Source organism: Megalops cyprinoides, chromosome 11, assembly GCF_013368585.1.
Source record: "Megalops cyprinoides isolate fMegCyp1 chromosome 11, fMegCyp1.pri, whole genome shotgun sequence".
Classification (NCBI taxonomy): domain Eukaryota; kingdom Metazoa; phylum Chordata; class Actinopteri; order Elopiformes; family Megalopidae; genus Megalops; species Megalops cyprinoides.
The window spans coordinates 19,417,007-19,441,162 of record NC_050593.1 but is presented as its reverse complement, the minus strand read 5'-3'; the positions used below and the strand labels follow the sequence as shown (position 1 = coordinate 19,441,162).

At 43.0% G+C, this 24,156-nt stretch overlaps 1 protein-coding gene across 1 annotated transcript in view; it reads right to left on the bottom strand.

The window, feature by feature from the left end:
- The window catches only part of LOC118785578 (cytoplasmic FMR1-interacting protein 1 homolog), a 50,101-nt gene that overhangs the window by 24,594 nt on the left and 1,351 nt on the right, over positions 1–24,156 (bottom strand). The window contains exons 2-20 of the mRNA XM_036540355.1: positions 18,313–18,433; positions 18,093–18,182; positions 17,116–17,193; positions 16,712–16,813; positions 16,176–16,357; positions 12,980–13,076; positions 12,770–12,898; positions 12,371–12,475; positions 11,914–12,005; positions 11,147–11,264; positions 10,342–10,464; positions 7,198–7,323; positions 6,663–6,829; positions 5,552–5,699; positions 4,872–5,025; positions 3,439–3,595; positions 2,444–2,540; positions 1,922–1,998; positions 1,663–1,771 (exon numbers count right to left, since the gene is read on the bottom strand). Of these exons, the coding sequence (XP_036396248.1) occupies positions 1,663–1,771; positions 1,922–1,998; positions 2,444–2,540; positions 3,439–3,595; positions 4,872–5,025; positions 5,552–5,699; positions 6,663–6,829; positions 7,198–7,323; positions 10,342–10,464; positions 11,147–11,264; positions 11,914–12,005; positions 12,371–12,475; positions 12,770–12,898; positions 12,980–13,076; positions 16,176–16,357; positions 16,712–16,813; positions 17,116–17,193; positions 18,093–18,182; positions 18,313–18,429 (2,268 nt within the window). The 5' untranslated portion in view covers positions 18,430–18,433. The remainder of the gene's footprint in view (positions 1–1,662; positions 1,772–1,921; positions 1,999–2,443; positions 2,541–3,438; positions 3,596–4,871; positions 5,026–5,551; positions 5,700–6,662; positions 6,830–7,197; positions 7,324–10,341; positions 10,465–11,146; positions 11,265–11,913; positions 12,006–12,370; positions 12,476–12,769; positions 12,899–12,979; positions 13,077–16,175; positions 16,358–16,711; positions 16,814–17,115; positions 17,194–18,092; positions 18,183–18,312; positions 18,434–24,156) is intronic.

The following is a 24,156-nucleotide window of genomic DNA, read 5'->3' as shown; positions in this document are numbered from 1 at the left end:
TTCATTAAAAGCAATTTCCTCTTTTGTGCTTCCTTATACCCCAATACAGTTCATCAACAGTTCTTTTGCTTCCAAGCACATCAACTCTCTTCTGCCATCTCATTCAATATTTCATTGAATGAGTTATTCGCTATCTTACTGGCAAGTGCCATTCCAGCATGGATTTTTTTTTCTTTTCTTTCTCTTTCATGCAAATATTCTCCACCTGTGGCTGACTGTGATTTTCTAGACACTTTCATTCACCTGGTCTCAGCGCCAGTAAATTATTCATTGGAGGTGTCTAAATGAATTGCAGTGTCGGATATTTAAATGGCCCGTCTGAGGCTAACATCATTGATATCTGTATCTACTATATATTCCACAGCCAAACAAATGGCAAATGTGCTCCTGTAGATAGTGAAACAAAAACTGTCACTTCATGAACCCAAGATTTAAAATTCAAAACTGCTCTCCAGGGTTTAGAGAAACCCTGGGGAACCACTGCTGTGAAAAAAACAAAGACAGACCCTGGTGTTAAACAGCTGAGTGAAGAAATCAGCACAAAGAAATCAACTTCAAAACCAACAATCCCCGATTTTTTTGGAATGATACTAGTTCAGTATGTGCAATGAAATATGCAATAAATGTTTATATACATCTGCTAATTACATGGCCAAGCTTGATAAACTTTACATACAATTTGGCTAAGGCTGTGGGGCTTCCCTTTTCTGGGTGTTACCAAGGTAAGGGCAATGTGAGTAAACTATGAAATGTATATTTCACAACCCTGAGCGGATATACACAGCCATATCTACACCTAGCCAAGTGCCCATCAGACACTTCTTATTATATTCCATCTCCCCCCTCCTACACCAACAAACCCAAATTTGATTCAGGAGTGGACCACTGGCCCAGACCATCAGATTATGCAATAGAAGGGTTTTGACACTGGTTCTGACACAATGGTTTTTCCCCAGTTCCATGAACAAAGGCAATTTGAATTTTTTCAAGTGAAGTTGTGTTTTAAGCACACATTTTCCCCACTCAAACTTAGACATTGCGACAGAGGACAACATATGTGACTAAGGTATGTTGAGAAGGTTTTATGCAACAAATCCATCAAAAACAGAACAGTTTATATACTGTATGCTGATACACAGAAGCTTGAGGAGTGGGTAGGCCATTAACTGGAGCCTATATTTACAGTGGAATTCAGTTTTTTGAGCTTGCATCCTTCAAGTTTGTTGACACAAAAGATTGACTACAAACAGGTCCATGGTTAGGGCAGCTGAGAGGTCATTTGCCAAGGACTTCCTGTAGAACACAACTACAGAATGGAATGAACAGCCCCTCTGTAAGAGTTTCTGTAATGCGAAGGAGCATAATGGCTGTCCTTTCATCAGGATTCTTATCAAAATACATCCCCTCACTGACTCCCCCTGTAATATGTGATCAAAGACTGGGGGCCAGACATCAGGTCTGAGATCAGTGTTCGCACCCAGTAATCAGAGCCCAAAGGACTGATACTAAGGTCTGAGATCAGTAATTGCAACTCAGCAATCAGAGACTAGGGGCTGGTCCTCAGGTCTGAGATCAGAGTTTGCAGCTGTGATCAGAGACTGGAAGCTAAGGCCTAAAACGGGATAAATCAGGGGTCATGTTGGGCAGCAAGCTATATAGTACCTGGACGTGTCTCTGCTTCAAGAGGGTCTCATATCGGTTTGAGGCCGGCCAGGGGATGTTGGCTCCCTGGTTCTTGCAATCTGCTCTCAAGCGTTTGTCCAGGAGCAGGCTGAAATCAGAAAGCAGAAGACGAGAGACACAAAATCAACACTGGAAAAGCTCAAGAAAATGAGCTTTTCTGCTCCGTTCTGATGACCTTGCCAGTGAACTGACATCTGCAGACATTATAAATTGTATTGATAGAGACAAAGTCACACACCTTCCAGCCAGAATCTTGTAGTAGGCAAATATTTGGTCAGCGAGTTTGTAGACAAACTGGTCAAAACAGAGGTTTACCTGAAACAAAATGGAAAATGAGTCAGTTCTCACACATCAGGTACAGCAGGCTCACAGTGACAGCATTAAATACCTTAAATACACTATTCAAGGCTGTCCTGCACCAGAATACACATAGGCTGTAGACTATTCTGCACCTACACTCACAGCAAACACTCAGCCATGCCTACAGACACAGCACTTCAAGTTGATTGGATAGACTAATGGAGCCACTAAGGAATACGATATGACCAGCAGCGGCACAATTCACCAGCATAATTTATTTCAACAGGTCAGTGAGAATTTGAATCTGCCATGATCAGATAAAGGCAAAAATAAAGTGATCGTTTATCACTTGTTCACATGATAAACGATCTTGGGCAAGATCTAAGTGCCCTACAGAAATGATGAGCCAAAGGGAACACAAACAAACTGTCCTCAGTCGTGCGGGAAGGGTAAGACATACCTCTGCCTCGATCTCATCATACAGGAACTGTTTCTTGAACTTTGTCAGGGCATAATGTGCGCTGTCATTGTACAGGTCCAGTGGGTATAAAACATACCTGCAGGGTGGAAAGGAGAAGAGAGGTCACCCTGGGTAGCACCACTCCTTCCAGAGAATAATTAATAATGTAATTACATGACATTCATTTAGCAGATGCTCTTATCCAGAGTGATGTCCAGAACAATAGCACATAAGTGTATCCAAGTTGAATGAGAAACAGTGTGAGACCAAGCCAACAACATTCCCTGACCAATGTGTGTGTGTGTGAGCATAACACTATTCAAGCCCTACCACAAGTTAACTTGTGCAATCTGACTAGACAAAGGAAGTATACTACCACACATCAGTCACTAGATCACAGCATCCTAGCATGCCACTATTCCCCCAGCTGTGTTCTTTAGAAATCTTTCATCATTATCAGCATTAAAAAAAGAATTCCAGCACACAACAACCTTGAAGGTTTGATGGGGAATTAATATTTCATCACAACCTAGTATGGGTTTGATAAAAGAGAGACAGAGAATGCGTGTCCATGACCTACATGCAAATTCCTTTCTTATGTTGTGACCTATGTGGACCAGTAGTAAGACTGGAATAATCGATGTGAAATTCTTTGCTGAGGTGCAGCAGCGTCTGGTACAAGAACATCTACGCCCACACAACCTACACCAACAGAGATAGTACAGAGGGTATGTATTGCCTGTCCCTCTGAACATGTGCAAGTAGCATGTATCCTTACAGTCAGTGTGTGTGTCTATCCTCTGTGTGTATGGCTGTCTGTCCTCTAGTGTGTGCCTCTATGTCTGAAGAGCCTGCTCTAAACCGGTTCCCTTTCTCGACAGATGCAGGATGTCTGTGAGCTGAACCCTGCTCCCATGCCCTGAGATCAAAAGGACTCGCTGCTTTAAGCTCAGCTGGTTCGGCCCAGTTTTCACAGTGGATTAGCAGCTTCTTACTCCATCATGGACGCCTCCTTGGTCTCCAGGATGTGGTCGGTGAGGATCCAGGGCATGGACATTTCAATGGGGAACTGGATCCTCCGGCCCATGGTGAGTTCCAGGAAGAACTCCCGGAACCACAGCTGGGACAGGTCACAGCACTGCTGCAGGGTCTCTGAGACCAGGCATGGAGGGAGGGGTGGAGGGAGCAACAGAGGGAGAAGGATGATAAGAGCCCAGATTTACACTTCACATTCAATTACATTCAAATTATATACAACTCTCACACCTTTTACAGAAAATTCTTTGCCTGGCTACCATAAAGACAGAAGAAATTTTCTAATACATTCATATAATCTGAAAGGGGAGACAAAAAACAGGACACAGTCAAATTAATACACTTGAATATGTCACACACCCCCACGTAGTGCAATCATAAGGCATTTGCAATCCTCAGAAAGCCACAGGCAACCCAATTAGTTTCAGGGAGATGAACCCAAGTGACATTAACCAATTGTGTGAAATGGCTGCAGGATGAGTAACAAGCACTATGACATGTGAAGACTACTGCAGAACACAGTCTCTCCTGTCTAGGCTGGTGGAGGCAGGGAAAACACAAGAGAGAAGTTTGGCCAGGGGTGAAGAAAAATAATGATTACAAAAAAAAATTGTTGCAAATAACCATGCTGCCATCTTTCTTTTTGACTTCCAGCAAGGACAGGGGCAGCAATTTTGAAATAATGGATATGGTGGTTTATATCAAATCAGGAATGTTTTGTTTGCAAAGGCAAATTATTTGCACACATATTTAATCTGCAGATGACTTTGCTGGCTTGAAGACAAAAAAAAAAAAAAGCTGAAAGCCATCAAGTATGTACATAAATGATCTAGCTGGTAGAGTGAGTGCATTAATTATAATATATTGTATCATTCCCTTGACTCTACCTTTTTAGACACTACTTCAGTCTTTGACAAATAGCTTGGCTGCTAGCTATAGTAAGCAATCGAGAAGCACTTACTATGGAGACAGCTTCCAAAACACACACTATCACAATCTGAGTATCTGAGTAAACCTTCTCTGTAACTGCAGACCTATGGACCTAAAACTAAATACTACTCTTCCAATGGACCTGGTCACAACCATTTGTGTCACACAACCATTTCAGTTTTCTCTGAAATACTGGACAAAAGAGCACTGAAAAGGTCAGGCTTATTGTCTTATGGGGTAGCTCCAACCCAGTTTTTGAAACTGGAGCTATGCACATAGTTTGTGAGTTTATGCAGGGCCAACAAGTCATGGCTAATAATAATAATCAAATTAGCAAGAATAACACATATCTACACCAGCAATGACTAAAACTGCACTGTTCCCATTGCATGAGAGAGGGATTTGGGGTTAGCAGAGGCCCTTGGGCCTGTTCCTTGGACACAGGCCAATCAGCAAACCTCACCGCTGAAATTGAGCAGATGAGTATAGAAGAAGGACTCCCGGTGGAACTTCTCTATGTCCAGAATGGTGGGTCCCTCCAGGCTGCTGCGGAGTGTCTTCTTGGAGCCGCTCTTGTCGGCGATGAGAGATTCCAGCATGGTCCTCACCATGTAGAGCTGCAGGGAGGGGACATTGACCAAATGGGAGAAAGGGAGGTATGAAAATCGGTTACTCACATACTCACAGAACCTTTACCTACGCCACTTCACCCGTGCTGCTCTTAAAGATCTGGAGTTTGTGTATATATATATATATATAAAATATATAAAAATAAAAAATGTGGCAGACACAGAGACCTTCACAGCATGATTTATAATTGGAGATGTCTCAGTAAGGTGAGAGAGGAACCAAGATTACCCCAGACAGAATATATCACAAATTAAAACATGTTATGAAACAGGACAGTCTGAAAGCTTTTTGGCACTTGTTTACAAAAGAGAAGAGGAAAACAAATTTAATCAAAATCAAAATGCAAAATAATGTAAATACTTTTCAATGGCACACTGTATATTTTTAGTGGATTTTATATACATCAAATATATATTAAAATAAAAATGAAGTTTATTAAAAAAACAAATGGTTAAAGAGAAGCTAAGATGGGACAAAGAAGAGGTTAAGAAGGGTGCTGTGGGGTTCTGAGACCTGTGTGGTAGAGGGTCCAACAGCACGACGGGGAACCTTGATGTCAAAGCCTCCCTTGGGGTCCTTCTCACCACGGAGGGCGGGGTCGTTGTGGGGCTCTCGTCCCGTCTCCCAGTCACAGATAGTCTTCCTGATGGCCTGGAGGACACTGCAGACAGAGGGCCCTCTCAGCCAAGCTTAATCACATGACCCTCAGCCAAGACACACCATAGAGAGGGGGCAATACCGACGGGAAATGTATGCTCTGGAGGAACTATAGCGAATGCTGGCCGTGGCTAACACACACCCAGAGAATCTAAGAGCTATTTCTACATGGACATTTGTAGTTACTAGTGAGTACACATGAGGATTTGCACCATAGCAAATGCTCCCTATAAAAGTCCTTTCTCCTAAGTTTATATTTTGTCATTGAGTATCCAACACATCCTCTGGTGTTCATTTATCATGACAACCTGCACATGCCACATGCAACCCCACAAGCAGTGCCACATGACACCTACGGCATTGCTGCCGTAAGAGGTGTCCCAACATCCTTCGATACTGTTGGCAGATCGGATGTGACACTTTTCGCCTTAACACATGTTATGACATGATAAAGTGTGTCATATCATACACATGTTACACAATGTGACCAAACTGCAGCAGTACACCAAACTGCTTCTAACAACAAACTAGTCATCCACACCTTTGCTATGAGTGCACGTGCAAATTGAAATATTTCCCCTTAGCGCACTCTGGCCCAGGCAGACACTGAAAGCTAATTAACAATTTACCTCTGCAGCAGATATAATCTGCAGCATTACCATCTTCTCAAATGGCTCCTCCATGAGACAGATTCACAGTTTGACAACAGCACAGAGAGCCAGAAGATGACTCCCATTAGCATAAAGCCCCCAAAAGGGGACCAATAATTATAAAACAAAATCTGCCTCCACAAGCATCTTCATCCATAAGATCCCCCACTTACTCTGACTGTAGCTCTGTATTTGTTGTATGGCTGTCATGAGGTACTCATGCAATTAGGGCACTCTACCAATACAAACACCTATTTCCCGAGTTAAAAGGCGTGATGGAAAATGCGGTTCTTTTTGGCCCAGACAGCCCACTATACCTCTGAATGACGTTCTTCTTCTTCTTGATGGCCTGCCTCAGTGGCTCTCGTAGGGTGACCTGCGCGAAGTCCTGCAGGGCGGAGTAAATGGTGTGGCGGATGGCGTGGTTGAAAACGCTCTCCATGCGTCCCATCAGCACCTGCAGACCCTTGATCATGGCCATCACCTGAGAGGGCAAGGCACCTGGTCAGACACCAGCACTATACATCACAGGTCTATGTTTGAGGGTTGTGCTCAGCCTGACAGCACTGTGGCTTCAGCTTGAAGCAAGCTTGGCACTTGACAGTAGCGTTTGTTTCCTCCCCAGTTGTGGCTGTGAATTTTCACACATTTGAGAATGCAGGCTGGACTTTCCCTACTGCTGCCTTGTCTTTGTGAATAGACCATGGAGCTACAAAGGGAGAATTTACTTTGAAGCCTGAGGGAAGAATATTTGATGTCTTTTTGTATGATGTGAAATGATCAATTGTCTTTCCACAATGCTTTTCCAGCAAACAGGTCACGTAACGAAAGATGTAAAAGTGCTCCACTCACCTCCACCAGGGCAAACTTCTCCTCACTGGTGTAGTTGTATCTTGTGGCTCTTTCATACTCTTCTGCATTGTCGGGGCACTCCTTGTTGGAGTACTTGTCCGTGGGGTGCACAAGCTTCCATGAGTACTGTTGGAGGAGAGGAACATCAGACACCCGCCCCCCCGATCTTCAAAACAAGCCACCACAAGAGAGGAAAATATATTCTAAACAAACACAGAGTTTATCAATATGTCCATAACAGCCTTCTTCACATCCAGTTTAAAGACAGGCTTTGACTTATAATGTAAAGGAAATAAAAGAAATGATAAGAGTTCTACTGTTGCGCCAATACATGTGCGAGGTGTATTGAGCATTGTGTGAGGACCATAACTTGTCTTAAAAGTGTACCTGAAGTAAGAAATGTCAGCATTCCATGACATACTTCAATCAGAGCAGACGTAATGACTTTCACATCTAAGTTATTTCTTTCTAAACCATTACTGATAGAAAGCACCCCTCAAAAAAAGGAAAGAAACAGTAGGGGGAAATATGTAAGAGGCGTACACAACTTATTAGTTTTCATTCTGAAGCCCATCAGGCAATCAGGAGATTTCAATGCAGTGATATCACTAGGAAGGTACTGTCAAGGAGTTGAATGTAATGGAGATATTTAAAGCCAATATCAGCAAAACCATTAAAATCCAGGTAGCTTTTATATTGCTTTAGCCAAAACAACCAAAAGTTCAAATAGGTTATTTGAACTATTCATTTTTCATTTAAAGAGAGCCAGGTAGATTCAACCGACCTGCGTGTTGTGTTGAAACATAGACATGACTTATTACAAAAACAATGCTGTCTGTATTTCATAGCCAGCCAGTGCCGTCAGGTTTCCCACTGTTTGCCGCCAGGAGGCTGGACAGTCAACCATGGACAAATAGAGCTCCTGTACTTTATGAAACACGCTGACAAACCTCTCTGCACTGCGGGGCTGCGGGGACATCCTGCTGTGAACAAGGGCGTCTGCGCAGTTTGCCTGGGGACCACACTGAGGGCAACTCAGTGAGAGGCTGGTCAAAACAACCCTCTCTCAAGAGTTATTTTACACTGCCTCATTTTACACTGGAAATGATGGTTTACAATTCTTATCAGGACGGCTAATCCTGATGCTCGTGTCTTCTGTGCGAGTATCAGAAGGGTTACGTCAGCTCCTGAAGTGACTGTCATTTAGCTGTGGCTAAAAGAGGTTGGCCAAACATCCTGAATGGCTTAAATTAAATGAAGAATTTTAGGGCAAACGTTAGGCTTTCAATTAAAATGGCTGGTGACACAGCTGTGGTGAACAGTACACACACACACACAAATAATGTTTGGCAAAAATCAGCTGAATCAATCAATATTGATGAAATTCGTGTATGACATTTTGTTTATGAAATTACACACATATAAAGATAACAGTATCCTCTTCTGTACTGTCCGTGCTTAGTCCGTGCTAATGAGCCAAATGTGATATGAATGAGTGCATGCTCTCAAAACATCCATGTCCAACGTGAGTGTAGTGGCCACAATGCACACAGCTCATCTACTTTAAGAAACAAAGGAATTTCAAATATTTAGCAAGTAACAATTAACCTGCCAAATTTCAGAGCCATCAAGCTATGCAGTGAGAACTTATTAAAATTGTTTTTCACAACCATACTGAGCATCTAGAGACCATGTCTGATTAGTATGCCATCATGAGATGAATAAGTCAAATATTGTTGATGCAATACATCATTGATGTTTGTTTACAGGAAAAAAGTCAGAAGCTGATATTGCCAGGAAAGCAAACAAATTATGAACATATTTAGTGAGCTGAAAAATAAATTGTACTAAACTATAAACTTTGGTCAAGTTTCCATGGCCTTTAAAGGGCAGCAGGATATGTCACTACTTTCTGTGACTTCAGGATGAAAATATTTTCAGGCATTTTGAAGGACCATGGGAAACCTGGTGTGTTCTTTTTTTTTTTGGTCTGGAGGCTCATACACTGTCCTCTCTGTATGAGTTTCACAGCATGAGGTGACATGACAGATCAGTAAGGTCCACCACGGCCACTACAATCATTCGTAGCACGTTCTGACAAGACCTGCTCACACGTATCCATCCCAGAAAAGATTCTGTGTGACTGAGATCCTTCATTCCTGACAGAAAGTGTTGCCTCACCCATTGTGATGCAGAGATGTTGAATCCTTTGCTCTGCTAAAAAAACATTCAAACCAATTCTGAACTTGTTTCCACTGAGGTGCAAGGCCTTGAGCACAAACGCCCCCATTTAGTTTGATGCAACAAAGTGCAATTTTAGAGGAAGGTTATTTTTTGGGGGGAGTGCAGGGATACGCGTTACTTAGCAGGAATTCAGAGCATGTGCTTGTATGTGACCTTGAGCGTGTTTGTGCACAATTTGAACACAAAATGTTGAGCCATCGGTTCTTGATTGGGTGAAAAACAGCCTCGTCTTTGGTATGCCAGAAAGACAAAGTAAGTAGTTTGAGGCGGCTGAAAGTGTTGACACAGGCATAGCTTCAAAACTAAATACCTCTTATGGATACTTCAGAACGCTAACTTTACATAAAAAAGAAAAATGTTATTATCGAACATCCCTTTGTATAACATTCCTTAGTTGAAAACAGTAATTTGTGCAATCTAAAAACTTTTGAATTTAATGTTTTACCAAATAGAAGCACCATGCATTTTGCTCAAACTGATAGCTTCTGCTAAAAGCAAAATGAACTGGATGAATGAATTACAACCTACTTGAATTAAACCTCAATTTCTAATTCCAATGGAGAGTCCAGAGTGCAAGGATAGTCACTAACACATAATTTTCAACCAGAAATGGTCATTAATAAGAAATATTTGAAAAATACAGTTTTTGAGTATTTGAAAATAAATACCAGGCAAAATGTGTATATGTGGTATGAACACACTACGTAGATCACCCTGACTAGGCTAGAAGATAACATTTGTAGATAGAGCAACCAAGCAGTTAACTGTGTTAACGTTTCAGAAACCACAGATGGACACTAAAGAACAGGATCACTTTCCTTCATGCAAAAAATGCCGATCTCACAGCATCACATTTGATCATGTGACGTGACGTGGCACTGCACTGGCTCAAACACTCACCACCTCCATGACATGTGCACTCCACTGGGACAGCAGCTGCAGGCCCTGCAGGGCCAGGTCGAACAGCTTCCTGTACTCCATGTCGGTCTTCTGGGCCTCCTGCCGTCCAGACCCTGTCACCACCTGAGGGGCACACAGAACACAGCCAGTGACCTCGCTGGGAGACGGGCCCGATCCAACCCCAGGTCACTGTCCAGCAGGGGGGGTTTACTAAGCAAATGGGGGTCTACTAAGCAAATGAAGAAGCCATGAAGGAGTAGAACATGGTTAACATGTTTTAAAAATTTTACTAAATTACTCTTGTAATAATGACTGTTAATGTCAATGTCTTACGGAGGAAAGGCATTTTCTCATAGACAGTGATGTTGCGACCTTAAACAAATCATGTACATGCACACATATTGAACAGGATTATTTAATGGAAAGCAGATAATACTCCCAGCCCCAGCCCACACCACCCCACCTTTCAGCTGCCCTGGGTTGTTTGGTTTTTGTTAAAAAAACAATTATCAGATAATTATCATATATTTTCTGTAATCATATCCCCATTAGCACCACGTAACACTTTTTCTGAGACTTCATCTACATTAGCTAGATGGCCGTTAATAACACATTACACTTCTCTCATTAATGCCTTTAATCATACCCTACATTTCATACACTACAATAAAATATTTACATGAAAGGTTAGAGTTATCCAACCAAGATCCTTAGCGTATGATTAGAAGACATCCACCCCCAGCAGTTAATTGGACATGGGATAAGCACGATCTCATGACTGACAGGACCCTGACACCCCCCGCACCTCGCTGTTGCTGTAGCGTGCCAGCTCGGAAATGAAGCGCATGTGGTCCTCTCGGATCTGGATCATCTGCTCACAGATGTTGTATTGGGGACTGCTGCCTGTAGACGTGCAGGACCACCTGAGAGAGAGGAAGAAAAGGAGACCAAGAGAAGACATGATGTTGTGACAATGTTGACTCCTCCATTATTACATTATTCTATGTAGTAGACGCCCTTTTCTGAAGTGACTTCCCTAGTCTTTTGTTTCAGTTTATCAATTTATTTAGCTGGGCATTTTACTGAAATAATTTTGGGTTTCAGCATATTCCATAAGGGTACATGAGTAGTGCTCCACCTGAGAACTGAACAGGTATAACAGGTAACGGGGTTATGAGCCTTAACTGCTACACTACACTGCTGAAAACTGCCGGGCTCCTCAGGCTGATCTATAAAAAAAAAAAAACACTCAGTTCACTTTACAGTTTGTAACATTTAGACTTATGCAGTTCCTGCTACAATTTAACTATAAATTAACAAAAATAAGCAAACAAGTATCTGAAAGTCAAACCCCATGTAAACTGTTCATTTGGACCAAGAGCAAACAAGCCAAAAACCCAAAGACACTCTGTTAATAAATCCCTGACACATTCAAAAACTTTCCCTGGGTCCTAGACTCACTCTACAGTCAGTAAGGGTAGGATGGGTAGGTAACTCTGGAGCCATTGCTTCCCACTGAGGGCAGCTGCTGACATGCCTAAAGGTACAACCCCAGCAGGGTGGTTCTCTCACCTGGACTTATTCTCCTCAAAGTGCGCGCTGTTCTTGATATACCGGGAAAGTTCAATCTGCATATCACCAAAAAGCGGCACCACCTGCAGTTGCTGCGGGGGGAAACAGAGAAATATAGAAAATCTCAAAACCACAGCAATTTTTAAAAATACCAGTGGCTGTAATTCTTTGCATAAATGAAACTTGTATCTTCCTTGAGGTGTGTCAGAAACAGAAAAATCATTTGCCTTTGTTGAAAGTATACAAGCAGGGATACCACAAAACCTATGTCATGCTAAGGTTTAAAAAAAAAAGTGCCAATCATCATTACAGCTGTCATCAGTATTAATCACAATGCTAAAAAATCAGTGGTTATTGGAAAGCATGCCAGCATGCAGAGGACACATCCAAACAACCATACATTGTACCTGCAGACAGACACACACACAATCAAAGAACAGGCAGTTCTGCAGCTCACCTTGAAGAACTTGTCGATCTTGGTCAGGTTTATCCTCTTCTTGGCATCCAGTTTGTAAATGTTGCTGTTGGTCCCATCCATAAGGTATAAACCAAACCCCATCACCTAGGTGCAAACACATAGACTCAATGCCACTGTATCAACAAAGCGACTGTTAATCGTCATAAAAACAACTACAACACTAATTAATTCATAAATTAATTAGTGTTGTAGTTGTAGTTAATTAAGTAAATTATCATCATCATCGCCCATCTGGTTGGAAGAAATATTTAAAGACATTTAAGACAACAAAACCGATCATCACAGATGGGTTCAGAATTATATATGTAACAAAGGATAGAACCAATTTCTACATACATCACCTAACCATCATTCTAAGTCAAAATACAAAGAGCATACTTTGAGCAGCATGTGCTTCTCGCTGGGGGTGAGGTACATCTTATTCTCGTAGTAGTCCACACACAGGTTGACAATGTCAGCCAGGAGCTCATCATAGCCATTAATGACCTCCAGCTGCTGCTGCAGAGACTGCAAGGCAAAGGAACCTTCTGATTAACATCTGCTGCATGAGGTCACTACGTCCACCATAGTGTCTGAAGAGAAGAGTACCTGGGTGATTTTGTTATGGTTGGCTAGGAACATGGAGAGGTTCTGAGACTCCTGAATGGACTGGGGCTCGGACATCTTCCTGAGGAACTGGGCGGCTCTAAAGAGGGGGGAGTTACAGAGTGAGAGAGACCTTGCAAGTATGCACTGTTGACCGATGGGGCATTTTTGAAGCCATCAGAGCACACTGTGCAAACGCACAGGAGACGTCACACACCCCAGGGTTGAGGGGTAAACACACACAGAGGTGCAAATTTAAGTAAACACCTGAACTTTTAATAACCAAAAAATTAACAAATGGAGCTTCAACAGCTGAATTTGAAAACTTTTATCTAGTGTACAGACAGAAAAAAAACAGACAGAAATTCTAACTTAAAATTGTGAGTAATAAATTAAAATTGTAACTAACAAAAATTTTGTAAAACTGAAAGGCAGAGATATTTAGGGTAAGTACAGCAGAGGCATTTCTGTCCATTTTTTGGATGAAAGTCATGAAATGTTTTCCCAAAGTGATATAATTGCACAAATATCATACCTTTCCAAATGATTTACTTCCAAAATAACAAGAGTAACTCCCCATTAATGCAATTGTGCTTGACAGACAAAAATAGAAACAATGGACCCAATTAGAGCATGCAGCTAAATTAAAGCTCCCTACCACATTAAACCGACTGCAAATACAAAAACAGAAAGTGGACCTTTTTTCACCAGCTACCATGTTTAATGGCAAAACCTCATGACAGCAACCCTTTTGTAACCTTTGTCCTGCTTTGTACCCATATACATACTTACTCTGAATCCTGGATCAACATCTCACTTTTACCTTCAGTAGCTGGGGTGAGAACTGCCAATCTGGTGCAAGAATGCAGAGAGAACTGCTATGGCGTTTATGTTTGCTTGTTTTCTAAGAGCCACAGAATCGATGGAGACCACTTTAATTAAGTGAGTTGGCAAGGGAGCTTGTATAAACAAAACTGAGAGACGGGGCAGGTCAAAGGCTATAATCTGGCATAATGCAGAGTGATACCATCTGCATGCAGAGAGATGACGCTGTAGATGTCTCGGTCAATCATCCTCCCTATCAAATTTGACATTTTTGAGTAGTTCCTCATATGCCCTCGCACATGCAGTGTTTGACCTGAAAATGTGTTGGCAGCAGCCCCTCTGAAGTTTCCAATGCATAATGCATGGGGTGTCTTCCCGCAAGCTGCTATAACTATAGCTATAAGGGCCCCATACCCCATAGTCCTTGATCTGACACACTCAAATGTGACAGCGGTGGTAGGCCTCTACCTGTCTCTAGGATTAAGGGAGCATCAACCAAACAACAGCTCAGATACACAAGCGGATGGTTCCTTTCCAAAGAAGCTCTTCTATAGAAGGATTCGGATCATTCTGCGTTAATTGATCCTGAGAGGCTGCCTGATGTGTATTGTTTAGTTATACCACTCTGTCATGAAATTATACCTATTTAATGGTTCCAGACCTAGAATGTAACAGCACTATCAAAACATTCACACCCAGCAGCATCTGCATTTGCAGCAGAACAGGAAGCAGACAAGTGCTGCCCCCTAGTGTCCATCTGTTGCCTCTGTATGATTTAACAGTATTAGATAAACCACACATAACAGTTGCCTCAGTACATACCCAGCTATACACTGATGAGTTAAAACATTTATGACCACCTGCCTAATACGCTGTTGATCCTCCGTGTGCCACCAAAACAACGCCAACCCGCTGAGGCATGGACTTGACAAAACCCCTGAAGGTGTCCTGTGGTATCTGGCACCAAAGCATTAGCAGCAGATCCTTCAAGTCCTGTAAGTTGCGAGGTGGAGCCGCCATGGATCGGACTTGTCGGTCCAGCACATCCCACAGATGCTCCATCGGATTAAGATCTGGAGAATCTGGAGGCCAGGGCAACACCTTGAACAATTCATCATGTTCCTCAAACCATTCCCGAGCAATGTGTGCAGTGTGGCAGGGCGCATTATCCTGCTGAAAGAGGCCACTGCCATCAGGGAATACCATTGCCATGAAGGGGTGTACCTGGTCTGCAACAATGTTTAGGTAGGTGGCACTTGTCAAATTGACGTCCACATGAATGACCGGACCCAGGATTTCCCAGCAGAACACTGCCCAGAGCATCACACTCCCTCCACCAGTTTGTCGTCTACCCACAGTGCATCCTGATGCCATCAGTTCCCCAGGTAAACAGCGCACACGTACACGGCCATCCACGTGATCTAAAAGAAAACGGGACTCATCGGACCAGGCAACTTTCTTCCACTGCTCCAAGGTCCAGTTCCAACGCTCGTGTGCCCATTGTAGGCGCTTTCGACGATGGACTGGGGTCATCATGGGCACTCTGACCGGTCTGTGGCTACACAGCCCCATACGCAGCAGGGTGCGATGCACTGTGTGTTGTGACACATTCCTCCCGTAACAATCATTAAAATTTTCTGTGACTTGTGCCACAGTAGACCTTCTGTCAGTTCGGACCAGACGGATAGCCTTTGTTGCCCTTGTGCATCGATGAGCCTTGGGCACCCAACACCCTATCGCTGGTTTGTGGTTTGTCCTTCCTCGAATCACTGTTGGTAGGTAACTCACCACTGCTGACCGGGAGCACCCCACAAGCCTTGCCGTTTCAGAGATGTTCTGACCCAGTCATCTGGCCATAACAATTTGGCCCTTGTCAAAGTCGCTCAGGTCTTTACTCCTGCCCATTTCTCGTGCATCCAACACGTTGACTACGAGAACTGATTGTTCGCTTACCATCTAATCTACCCAGACCTTGACATGTGCCCTTGTTTGGAGCTGATCAATGTTATTCAGTTCACCTGTGAGTGGTCATAATGCTTTGGCTCATCAGTGTATAAAGGGATAACAATGTAAAAATCTGTAACTGATGTAAGTTGCTTTGAATAAGAGCATCTGCAAAACGCCAACAATGTAATGCAATGTAACAAGGAATATAATAACTTCCATCAGTTCCTGCAAATGGCTGTTCTTCTCCCAAGTGACCAAGTATGATCGTTGTGTGAACCTTCGTACTGTCTACCTGAGGGTCATTCCTCAGCATGCAGCTGGATCTGCGTATGTGTACCTGTGTGACTGGCCCTGTGAGTGTGTGTGTGTGTGTGTGTGTGTGTGGGAGAGAGAAAGGGGGGGGGGACTTTGTATGCATGTAACATACCTCTTGTAGGCGGAGTGGTCATTTTTGACGCTGCACTTCATATTCTTGAGTTCATCCAGCACAGCAAACATGTTGATGAACTTGCCAAGGGTCAGCAGGTAGGCCTCTGACACAAAGTCCTTCCTCCGCTCTGCATGACACAGTCTGCGCACCTCCCCACAGAAACGGTCGATGGCAGTGCGCTGGGGCACAGGAAAGAGAAAGTGTTACTCGGACGTTATGCACAGCCTTCCTAGACTGTGTTAAGCAATACTATGCTGAACTACATCAGGTTTTCAGGGTCCCGTCTGGCCGCAAATGGGAAATCTGGAAAGTGCATTCACTACCTTAGCGGAACTGAATGGGGCAACACTCCCAGACCTAAACCTCGGATTCTTATAGTGTATACAGGACTCAGGCTATCCCTGGGCTATGAAAACACCCATGTGTCATATTTTAAATTCTAAAGGGTTTTTTGTTTGTTTGCTTTTTTTTGTTCTTTCACATCTGTTGAGATGAGTTTCCCTGTATCGGCTGGCTGGTTTTACTTGCTTTACCTGAAAGTACATGAAGTTCATCAACTTGGTGACCTCAGGTTCAAGGACTTCCACAGTTTTTTCATAGATCTCCACTCTGTTGGGCTGTTCATTACATTTCACCTGGGGAGGGGAGGGAGGCCAGGGCATCAGTGAGCTTAGTGAGTGCGTGAACACTGAGATCAGGGGGTGATTAATACAGTCAATCAGTGTCTGAGGACTAGAGTCTGTTAGCAGAATACATTTAGTGTGTGAGTACTGTACTCTGATAATAAGACAGTAGGAAGGGGTGTGTGCATTGAGTTTTGAGGACCACAGGATTCAACTGAAAATGGAAAGGATACCAGAGGAGGGAAAGACACCAGAGACAACTAAACACATACACACACACACACACACACACAGCACAGTTATGGAAGGTGTACCTGAGGGATTGCCCGGGAGCAGCTTCTCCATGTGTAGAGCATCACAGCATACTCCTGCCCCTCCTCCAGCATCTCGTTCTTAAGACAGACAGACAGGCATTAGTGTGGGCTCCCAACAGGGGGGCCTGACAAAGCAAAGCTCCTCAATTTACACAACTGCGCAGTCAAGACCATAGCATTTTACATTTTACACCGTTAATGGAAAAATGTCTTTGCCCTAACAGCATGATGTTTAACTTCTTAAATGAATTGGAGTGATTTCCCCTAAACACAAACACTCAACATAAAAAAGTACTACCAGTGAAAAAAAACACGTAAACAAAAAAATCAGTATATATAATGAATTTATTGTGTTTTGCAGACTTATGGTGTTTCTCTGAATAACCAAGCCTGCCCTCATTCTATACAAGCGCAAGTCTCCCACAGTCAGTCAGTCTCAGTCTCACACTCTTTCCCACATGCACACACACTCTCTCTCACACATACAGAGCTGTGAATGGTCCTTGTGATGCTGCCAGCCCCATTGATGAAGCACGCAACAGTACCGCTCCAGTGTGTCGAGAGCAGTGCTTGTTGCATATAAAGTGCTGCTTCATTTAAATCAATCGGTTTTACACAGCAATTATGCTTGCCTAATGAGGAACAAAGGAGCGCTATTCCAGTGCAATAAACCACAACAACGACCATTTGTCAGAGAGCACTTCGCACCACCCCGCCATTGGCTGCAGTCGCCACTTATGCTTGGGGACAATACAAATGGTGCAGAGCAGAGCTGGCTGTCTTTGTGATATTGCTTAAGTTTCCACCAGCCTTTTATCACCCTGCTTGTGTTCTCCTTTGCTTAGAGTTCTTCTGTCAGGCATATGCCAGGTATGTGGAGGGTCCAGAAAAAGAGAGTCTGTCCCCATCTAGTTGAAGACACTCTTGCTAATGATATCCTGGTGACAAATGAAAAATTCATTTGAAATGTGTAATACCATGCTGGAGTGGACTGTAGCTTGCTCGATGTATCTGGCAATACCGGTGACAAAGGCATTTCGGTCTTCAAAGTTCGTGTTGAAGTTGGGCTGAAGAGAAACACAAAAGTCATGTTAAAATCAAGCATAAAGGATATACTCCACTAAAGAACACCAAACCTCCATTCACACCGTGATCTCAAGACTCGGGTATGGAAGGCTGTGGCTATCTGGCTCTCACCTGGTAGATGAGTGAGGAGGGTAGGGGCTCGATGCAGGGCTGCTGGTCTGGGAGGGGCAGCTCCTCAAGCAAGTCGACATTGGACAGGGCATCCTCCAGGGTGACAGTGGATGCCATGGTGCTGGACAAACACACAAAGCCAGGGCACCGGGTGCGGTTAAAGAGGGGTGTCGGACTGAAGATTAGACAGTAAGTAGCCTAGAGTACATAGCTTGACAAAGACAGATTTTGCCAGTATTTCCCAATTTCAGTTGTATTGAAATTATAATTATAATTCAATTTGTTAAATTAAATTTAAACTTAATTATTTTAACTTAATTAAATTAAGTTAAAAAAATTAAATTAATTGTATGCAAAGGCTAAATGAACATGCAACTATTTAGAGACAAAACTGCCACTAATAGATTACCTCAGCACCTACTTAAAGCCTAGTGGTCCGCAGTAAATTTAACCGCAAAAAGGTTTGTACAAAGACATAACATTCATTTGCAAATTTGGACTGAACTGAATACTGTTTTCATATAATATATATATAATATGCATATACAACATGCCTTTTATGAATTATGGCCTGTTTGACTGCATGCGGATGGGGAGTTGTAACAATCAGCCTATTATCAGAATTATTAGACACCTCTACCTCCCAAAAATATGCATACACCTTGCCCCCATATTGCACCCTAAATGAAAATTCCTATCCACAGCACTGACTGCTTCCATGGTAACAACCTAGATTTTGAAGACTGCTATCCAGTGAGGACCTGCTTCATAATGAGAATAACTTAATTGGCTACATTTGCTGCTGAAAAGATCTTTACCCATCGCCCCCGCCCCCCCCCCCCAACAGTAAATTCCAGCTCACTACAAACGCTCACAACACACCTCCCATTTAATGCTGGTTTAACAAGTTCATTCTCTAACAGCTGCTGATACTGAGTTTTATTTGCAGCTGACCAACAAAACGATACAGCTAATCAAAATGATAAAGTAAAAAAAAAAAAAAGTGCTGCAGTGGGTTTCACACAAGAGACAAAAAAAAAAAAAACAAGACAAAAGGCTTGTCCCGCGTGAAGCCAGAGGGAGGTCACCGTGACAATGAGTGATGAAACTGCAGCTGGCCCGAAGCAGGGGCAGTCGGGTGGGAAGGGCAGGACACAGAGACGCTTTATCAGTACGGACACAGACGCGAGCTTGTGCTCACAAACACAGCTGCAGGGCGCACATGGATAACTGCGCAGTCCAGAATCCTTTTCCTGCTGCTTTCCCACTGCGCACACGAAGGGCAACAGGACGCACTACTGCATTTTAAGATCAAACTATTATCTACAACATTCCATGGACACACATAAGATCATGGCTCTTTCTAGGCTGATCTGTAAGTATCTGATGTGTCCACCCAAACACTTTCGCAGGGGCTTTATTTCTCACACTGACTCAGGGGAAGCATGTGGTTGGCAGGGTGGACAAGACTACTGTGATGTCATACATTCATTATCTTGGTCAACGCCCATACAGCTTTGATTTTAGCTCACTATGGTTGCCAGTATGAATTAGATCCATGATGTTTAACTTCTCCATCCTCACGTTCAAATGAAATACATCTCGAATCTCGAAGAGTGACCGAAGACAGTGGAAGAGGTCGCCTGCAGTTTGCAGTACATCAGAGGAATTAAACTGAAACTATCAATTTCACAGTATGTGATCTCTCAAGAAGCCTCCTCCAAAACAGGAAGTAACACTTTCAATAAATGTGCTGTGGAACGCTGGCAGTGTTGTGTTTGTAACCATGGAAAGATAAAAATGACTAAAAATATTATTCGTGTTTGGGGTGGAAAATATGGCTCTTGGACTCTGTCGTGCAGTCCAAACCCTGAGCAGCTGGACAGATATTCCTGCATGTGAAGTGCTAAGCTCCAGTAAGCCTCTGCCTGCTCACCTCAGGGGGCCAGGCCGAAAAAGCAGAAGGAAAACAGGCTGACTAAAATAGGGTGCCTCACTGCAATAAAAGGGAGAAGTCCATGGTCTCAGGGGTGGTCATGTTTAAATCTGTCAGGCTGGTATGTCTGGAGTTCATCAGGAACTCCAGCCCTAGTAAGAAAACCTTATTCTTTATTTTATACACATGTAACTTACTGAAGTGATTTCATATCAGTATAATCTATAATTTATTGATATAACATAACTAAAAACTGACAATAACTGTGGAGTCTTTGCATGATGAAACCGAAAAGACAATCTCTCCGGTAGCAGGAATTGATGGGTCCCAGGAAAAGATGACACGCTGGGCTTGAAACCAATATCATGTAAAAGGTCCACAACTGGACTGGACTCTTAGGCAGGGGCTCCTCAAACAACATAATAATGGTGTTGCCAATTGATAGAGGCTGGGAAAGGTGAAAAGGGCTGCTGTATCCAAGTGGCCAGGTAGCTGGAGCGGCATGAAGCGGCATTTTACACTGAAAATATAACATATCTGTAAGTGACAAATACATTTCACCACATACACTGCTTTGTTTAGGTTCAGGTAGGACTGTACACAAAATCAAAAAGTCCTCAATTCTTGTTATCTTTATGTTTTCAAGATCTAGCAAAACAATCAGATAATGTGACTTATGACAGCTGTAAAAACAGTTCATGACCAATTTAAAGGAAAAAGTGTTATGCACAGAAATCTAATCTGCTGCTTTTGATATTGATTACTGAAATATATCCCTATAAATGATATTTCCTAATTCAGCCTATCTAATGAACTACCATTTTTATGGCAATACATTTTAATGTTACTACTTACTATTTAACCAGTTCTGATGAATAGCCAATGCATTGCTGAATTGTCTTGGTCCCGCTCCACTGGCTCCCTGTAGCTGGCTGCATCATGTTCAAGACCTTGATGCTCGCGTACAGGGTAACCAACAAAACTGCACCTATCTACCTGAACTCACTACTGCAACCCTATGTTCCCTCCCGACCACTACACTCTGCTACCAAACAGCATCTGGTGGCCCTGTCGCATCACAGCGTACAATCACAGCCTAGAACCATCTCCACTGCTGTCCGCCAATGGTGGAATGAACTTCCACACTCCATCTGTTCTGCCAAGTCCCTCTCTGTCTTCAAGAAACATCTGAAGACACAGCTCTTCCGCTCTCACCCGAGTACCTGAAGCACTACCCCATAAAGGAACTTCTCATGTCTCAAAACGGTCTCCTACTAAACTATAAAATAACATTATATTTAAAAAACGTAATCTAATGGTTTAACACACTTGTTAGCTTTACCTGCTAGTTTGTACCTTGCCTGGCCAACCAATGAAACCTGGTCATGCAGTGCTTGTTCGTATGGTTTTTCACTTGTGTTGCACTCCACCTCACTTGTAAGTTGCTTTGGATAAAAGTGTCTGCCAAATGAATAAATGTAAATGTAAATGTAAATGTAAATGAATACTATTCCATATTTTCATTTGAATGTCACCCGAACAAGTTGTTAGTTATTAGCTAAAATTCAGCCTTGAGATGCATTTAAAATAGTCTATTTTTCCTGTCAACATGAATATTACAAGCCTCTACATTTCACATATTCAAGGCTTCTACTAAATAAGTTATCTGATGTCAGTCAGTGTACTAGATTGCTGGTATTTGCCTCAAAGTTCCTTTGAAATGCTCAGACGTCTCTAGGCCCACTGCTCACAATACTCCACCACCCTATCATCATCCTGGAAAGACCAGCTCAAGGTAAGGCCTTTGCCTAGGGAGTTAACACAAACTTGAGAAGAAGGCACTGACTTCATACAAGGGCTGCTTTATATAAAAGGGCTCATTCTACAGTGTACATTCAGACATTAGCTTGCCTGCGTTATGATTTGTTAAAGGAGGGTACATGAGGTCATGACAACATTTCCACTAACAGCTGCAAAAAATAAGGAAGCAGGAGAAAGACTGACACATTCAAATAGTGGCCTGACGCTTCCTGGCTTCTGGGGACGAAGAGGGTGTGACTCTGGCTCTGTACATGCAGGCGGTGGGGGTAGACCAGCTTGCTGTACAAGCTGCCCCCTGAGGCCCTGCCTGTGGAAGCCACTGCTAACACTTCTCCAAACCTCTACAATGTTTTTTGTCTTTTTTGCTTTTTTTATGTTTTGATCTTTTGCATTTTACTCTTGAATGTCCAAGGAAACCCATGTGAGATTTATGACAATCACAGATGAGCGTGCATTAGTTGCTACAAGAAAAACAAATCACCTATTCACCCACTTAGTCTCAAAAATGAGAGTATGTCTCACGCCCACTTCAGTCCCTTAGCTGAAGCCCACTCATACCCAGCAACAAATACAGGCTGGGCTCAGAGTAACAGTTTCTTTCCACTGTGAGATTGTCATACAGATATCTAAACCAGCATTTTCTCATCACAGTTCCTGTTGCTAAGCTACACCCCACCCCACTCCTTATAAACTCCAGATCATGAAAATGTCACACCTCTGCCGCTAACACAGAACGTGAAGGGAAGGAAACGGAGGAGCAAACTTAGTCGCAGTTTTGAGAAGTGGTAGATCCTGTGGCTCGTGAAGGCAAACGGTGTGCAAGGTGTTGCATCAAAAAGAAAGTTTGTGATGAGGCACTGAAGCTGACTGTTCTGCTGAGGTGCATCTTTTCAGCACACAGAGCTGCAGACATTTAACCTGTGCCCAGTTCATTGGGTAAAACATCCACCACGGGTAATTTTACAGAGATCCTGAGAGAACTTGGAGTCCAGCGCTCACGACTGTGAAGCAGGTTTAAACAGGCTCTAGATGGAAAATGTATGCAAGATTTTTTTTCTACTGCTTCTTGGGACCAGTGATGTAGAGCAGAGTCCCACAACAAACAGCCTGCTTCAACATGAAAAAAGTATTCTGCTGATCAGAAAGTAAATCAAAAAATGGCAAAATGCTGTCAAAACATCCATCCAAGGGTCAAAGCAGGGGAGCAACAGGTCAGTCCAAGATGTCAGCTGTAGCAGGCAGAGTTCTGCAGACCTGACCCTGACAGGGAAGTGTTCTCTGCCTCTCCCAAACATAAGCAGCTGCCCCCTCCACAGACAGGCACAGCTACATTCAGAGCAGCTGTCATATCAACACAGCTCCGCTACAGCAGGGCTGGAGCACAGAGTCATTCCACACAAACATACAGCCACCTCATTCCATTCCATTCCAGAAGCAGCATTTAACTGAGCAGAGAAAAGCTTTCACAGATAGCCTTTCCTCTCTATGAGTCAGTACAAAAATGTTAAGGAGCAACACAACAGGCCCAATCTCCTGAACGTCATAGCGAGCCAGAGAGCCATGCCCTCTCCATCACTCACCCTGCTCCTGCGGTTTCATTTGCACAATATTCCATGTGAAACATGAAAGCTTAAGGATGCAGGAGAGTAGCACACCTGATATGGCCTGACTCCAGATGTCTGTGAGAACTCAACCACCTGTAATCAATAAACAAAACCTTTCAAGCTGCCATGAACTCACAGAATCTGTTTACACAACTACTTCTAATGCTTCGTTGACAACATCTTAAGCAGTGGCTTTTAAACTTAAGTCCTTTATTAAATCAAACTGAGTTTGATACACTGGTAAACTGCAGCAGGAATACTATATACGACCCTCCCTGTCATGTCTACACTGGATGACCTAAAGTTGATATTTATTTACCTTACTGCACCCAAGCTGTGGACTACAGCTGAGCTCAAGAAAAAGTTCTAGTTCAAGAAAAAAAAAATCACTTCACTGTTAGAACAATTCCATCTTAAATATCTCCTGTCCTTAATTTTATGTAAGTATCAGATCTGCTTGCACTGTTTGTGTTAAACATCACA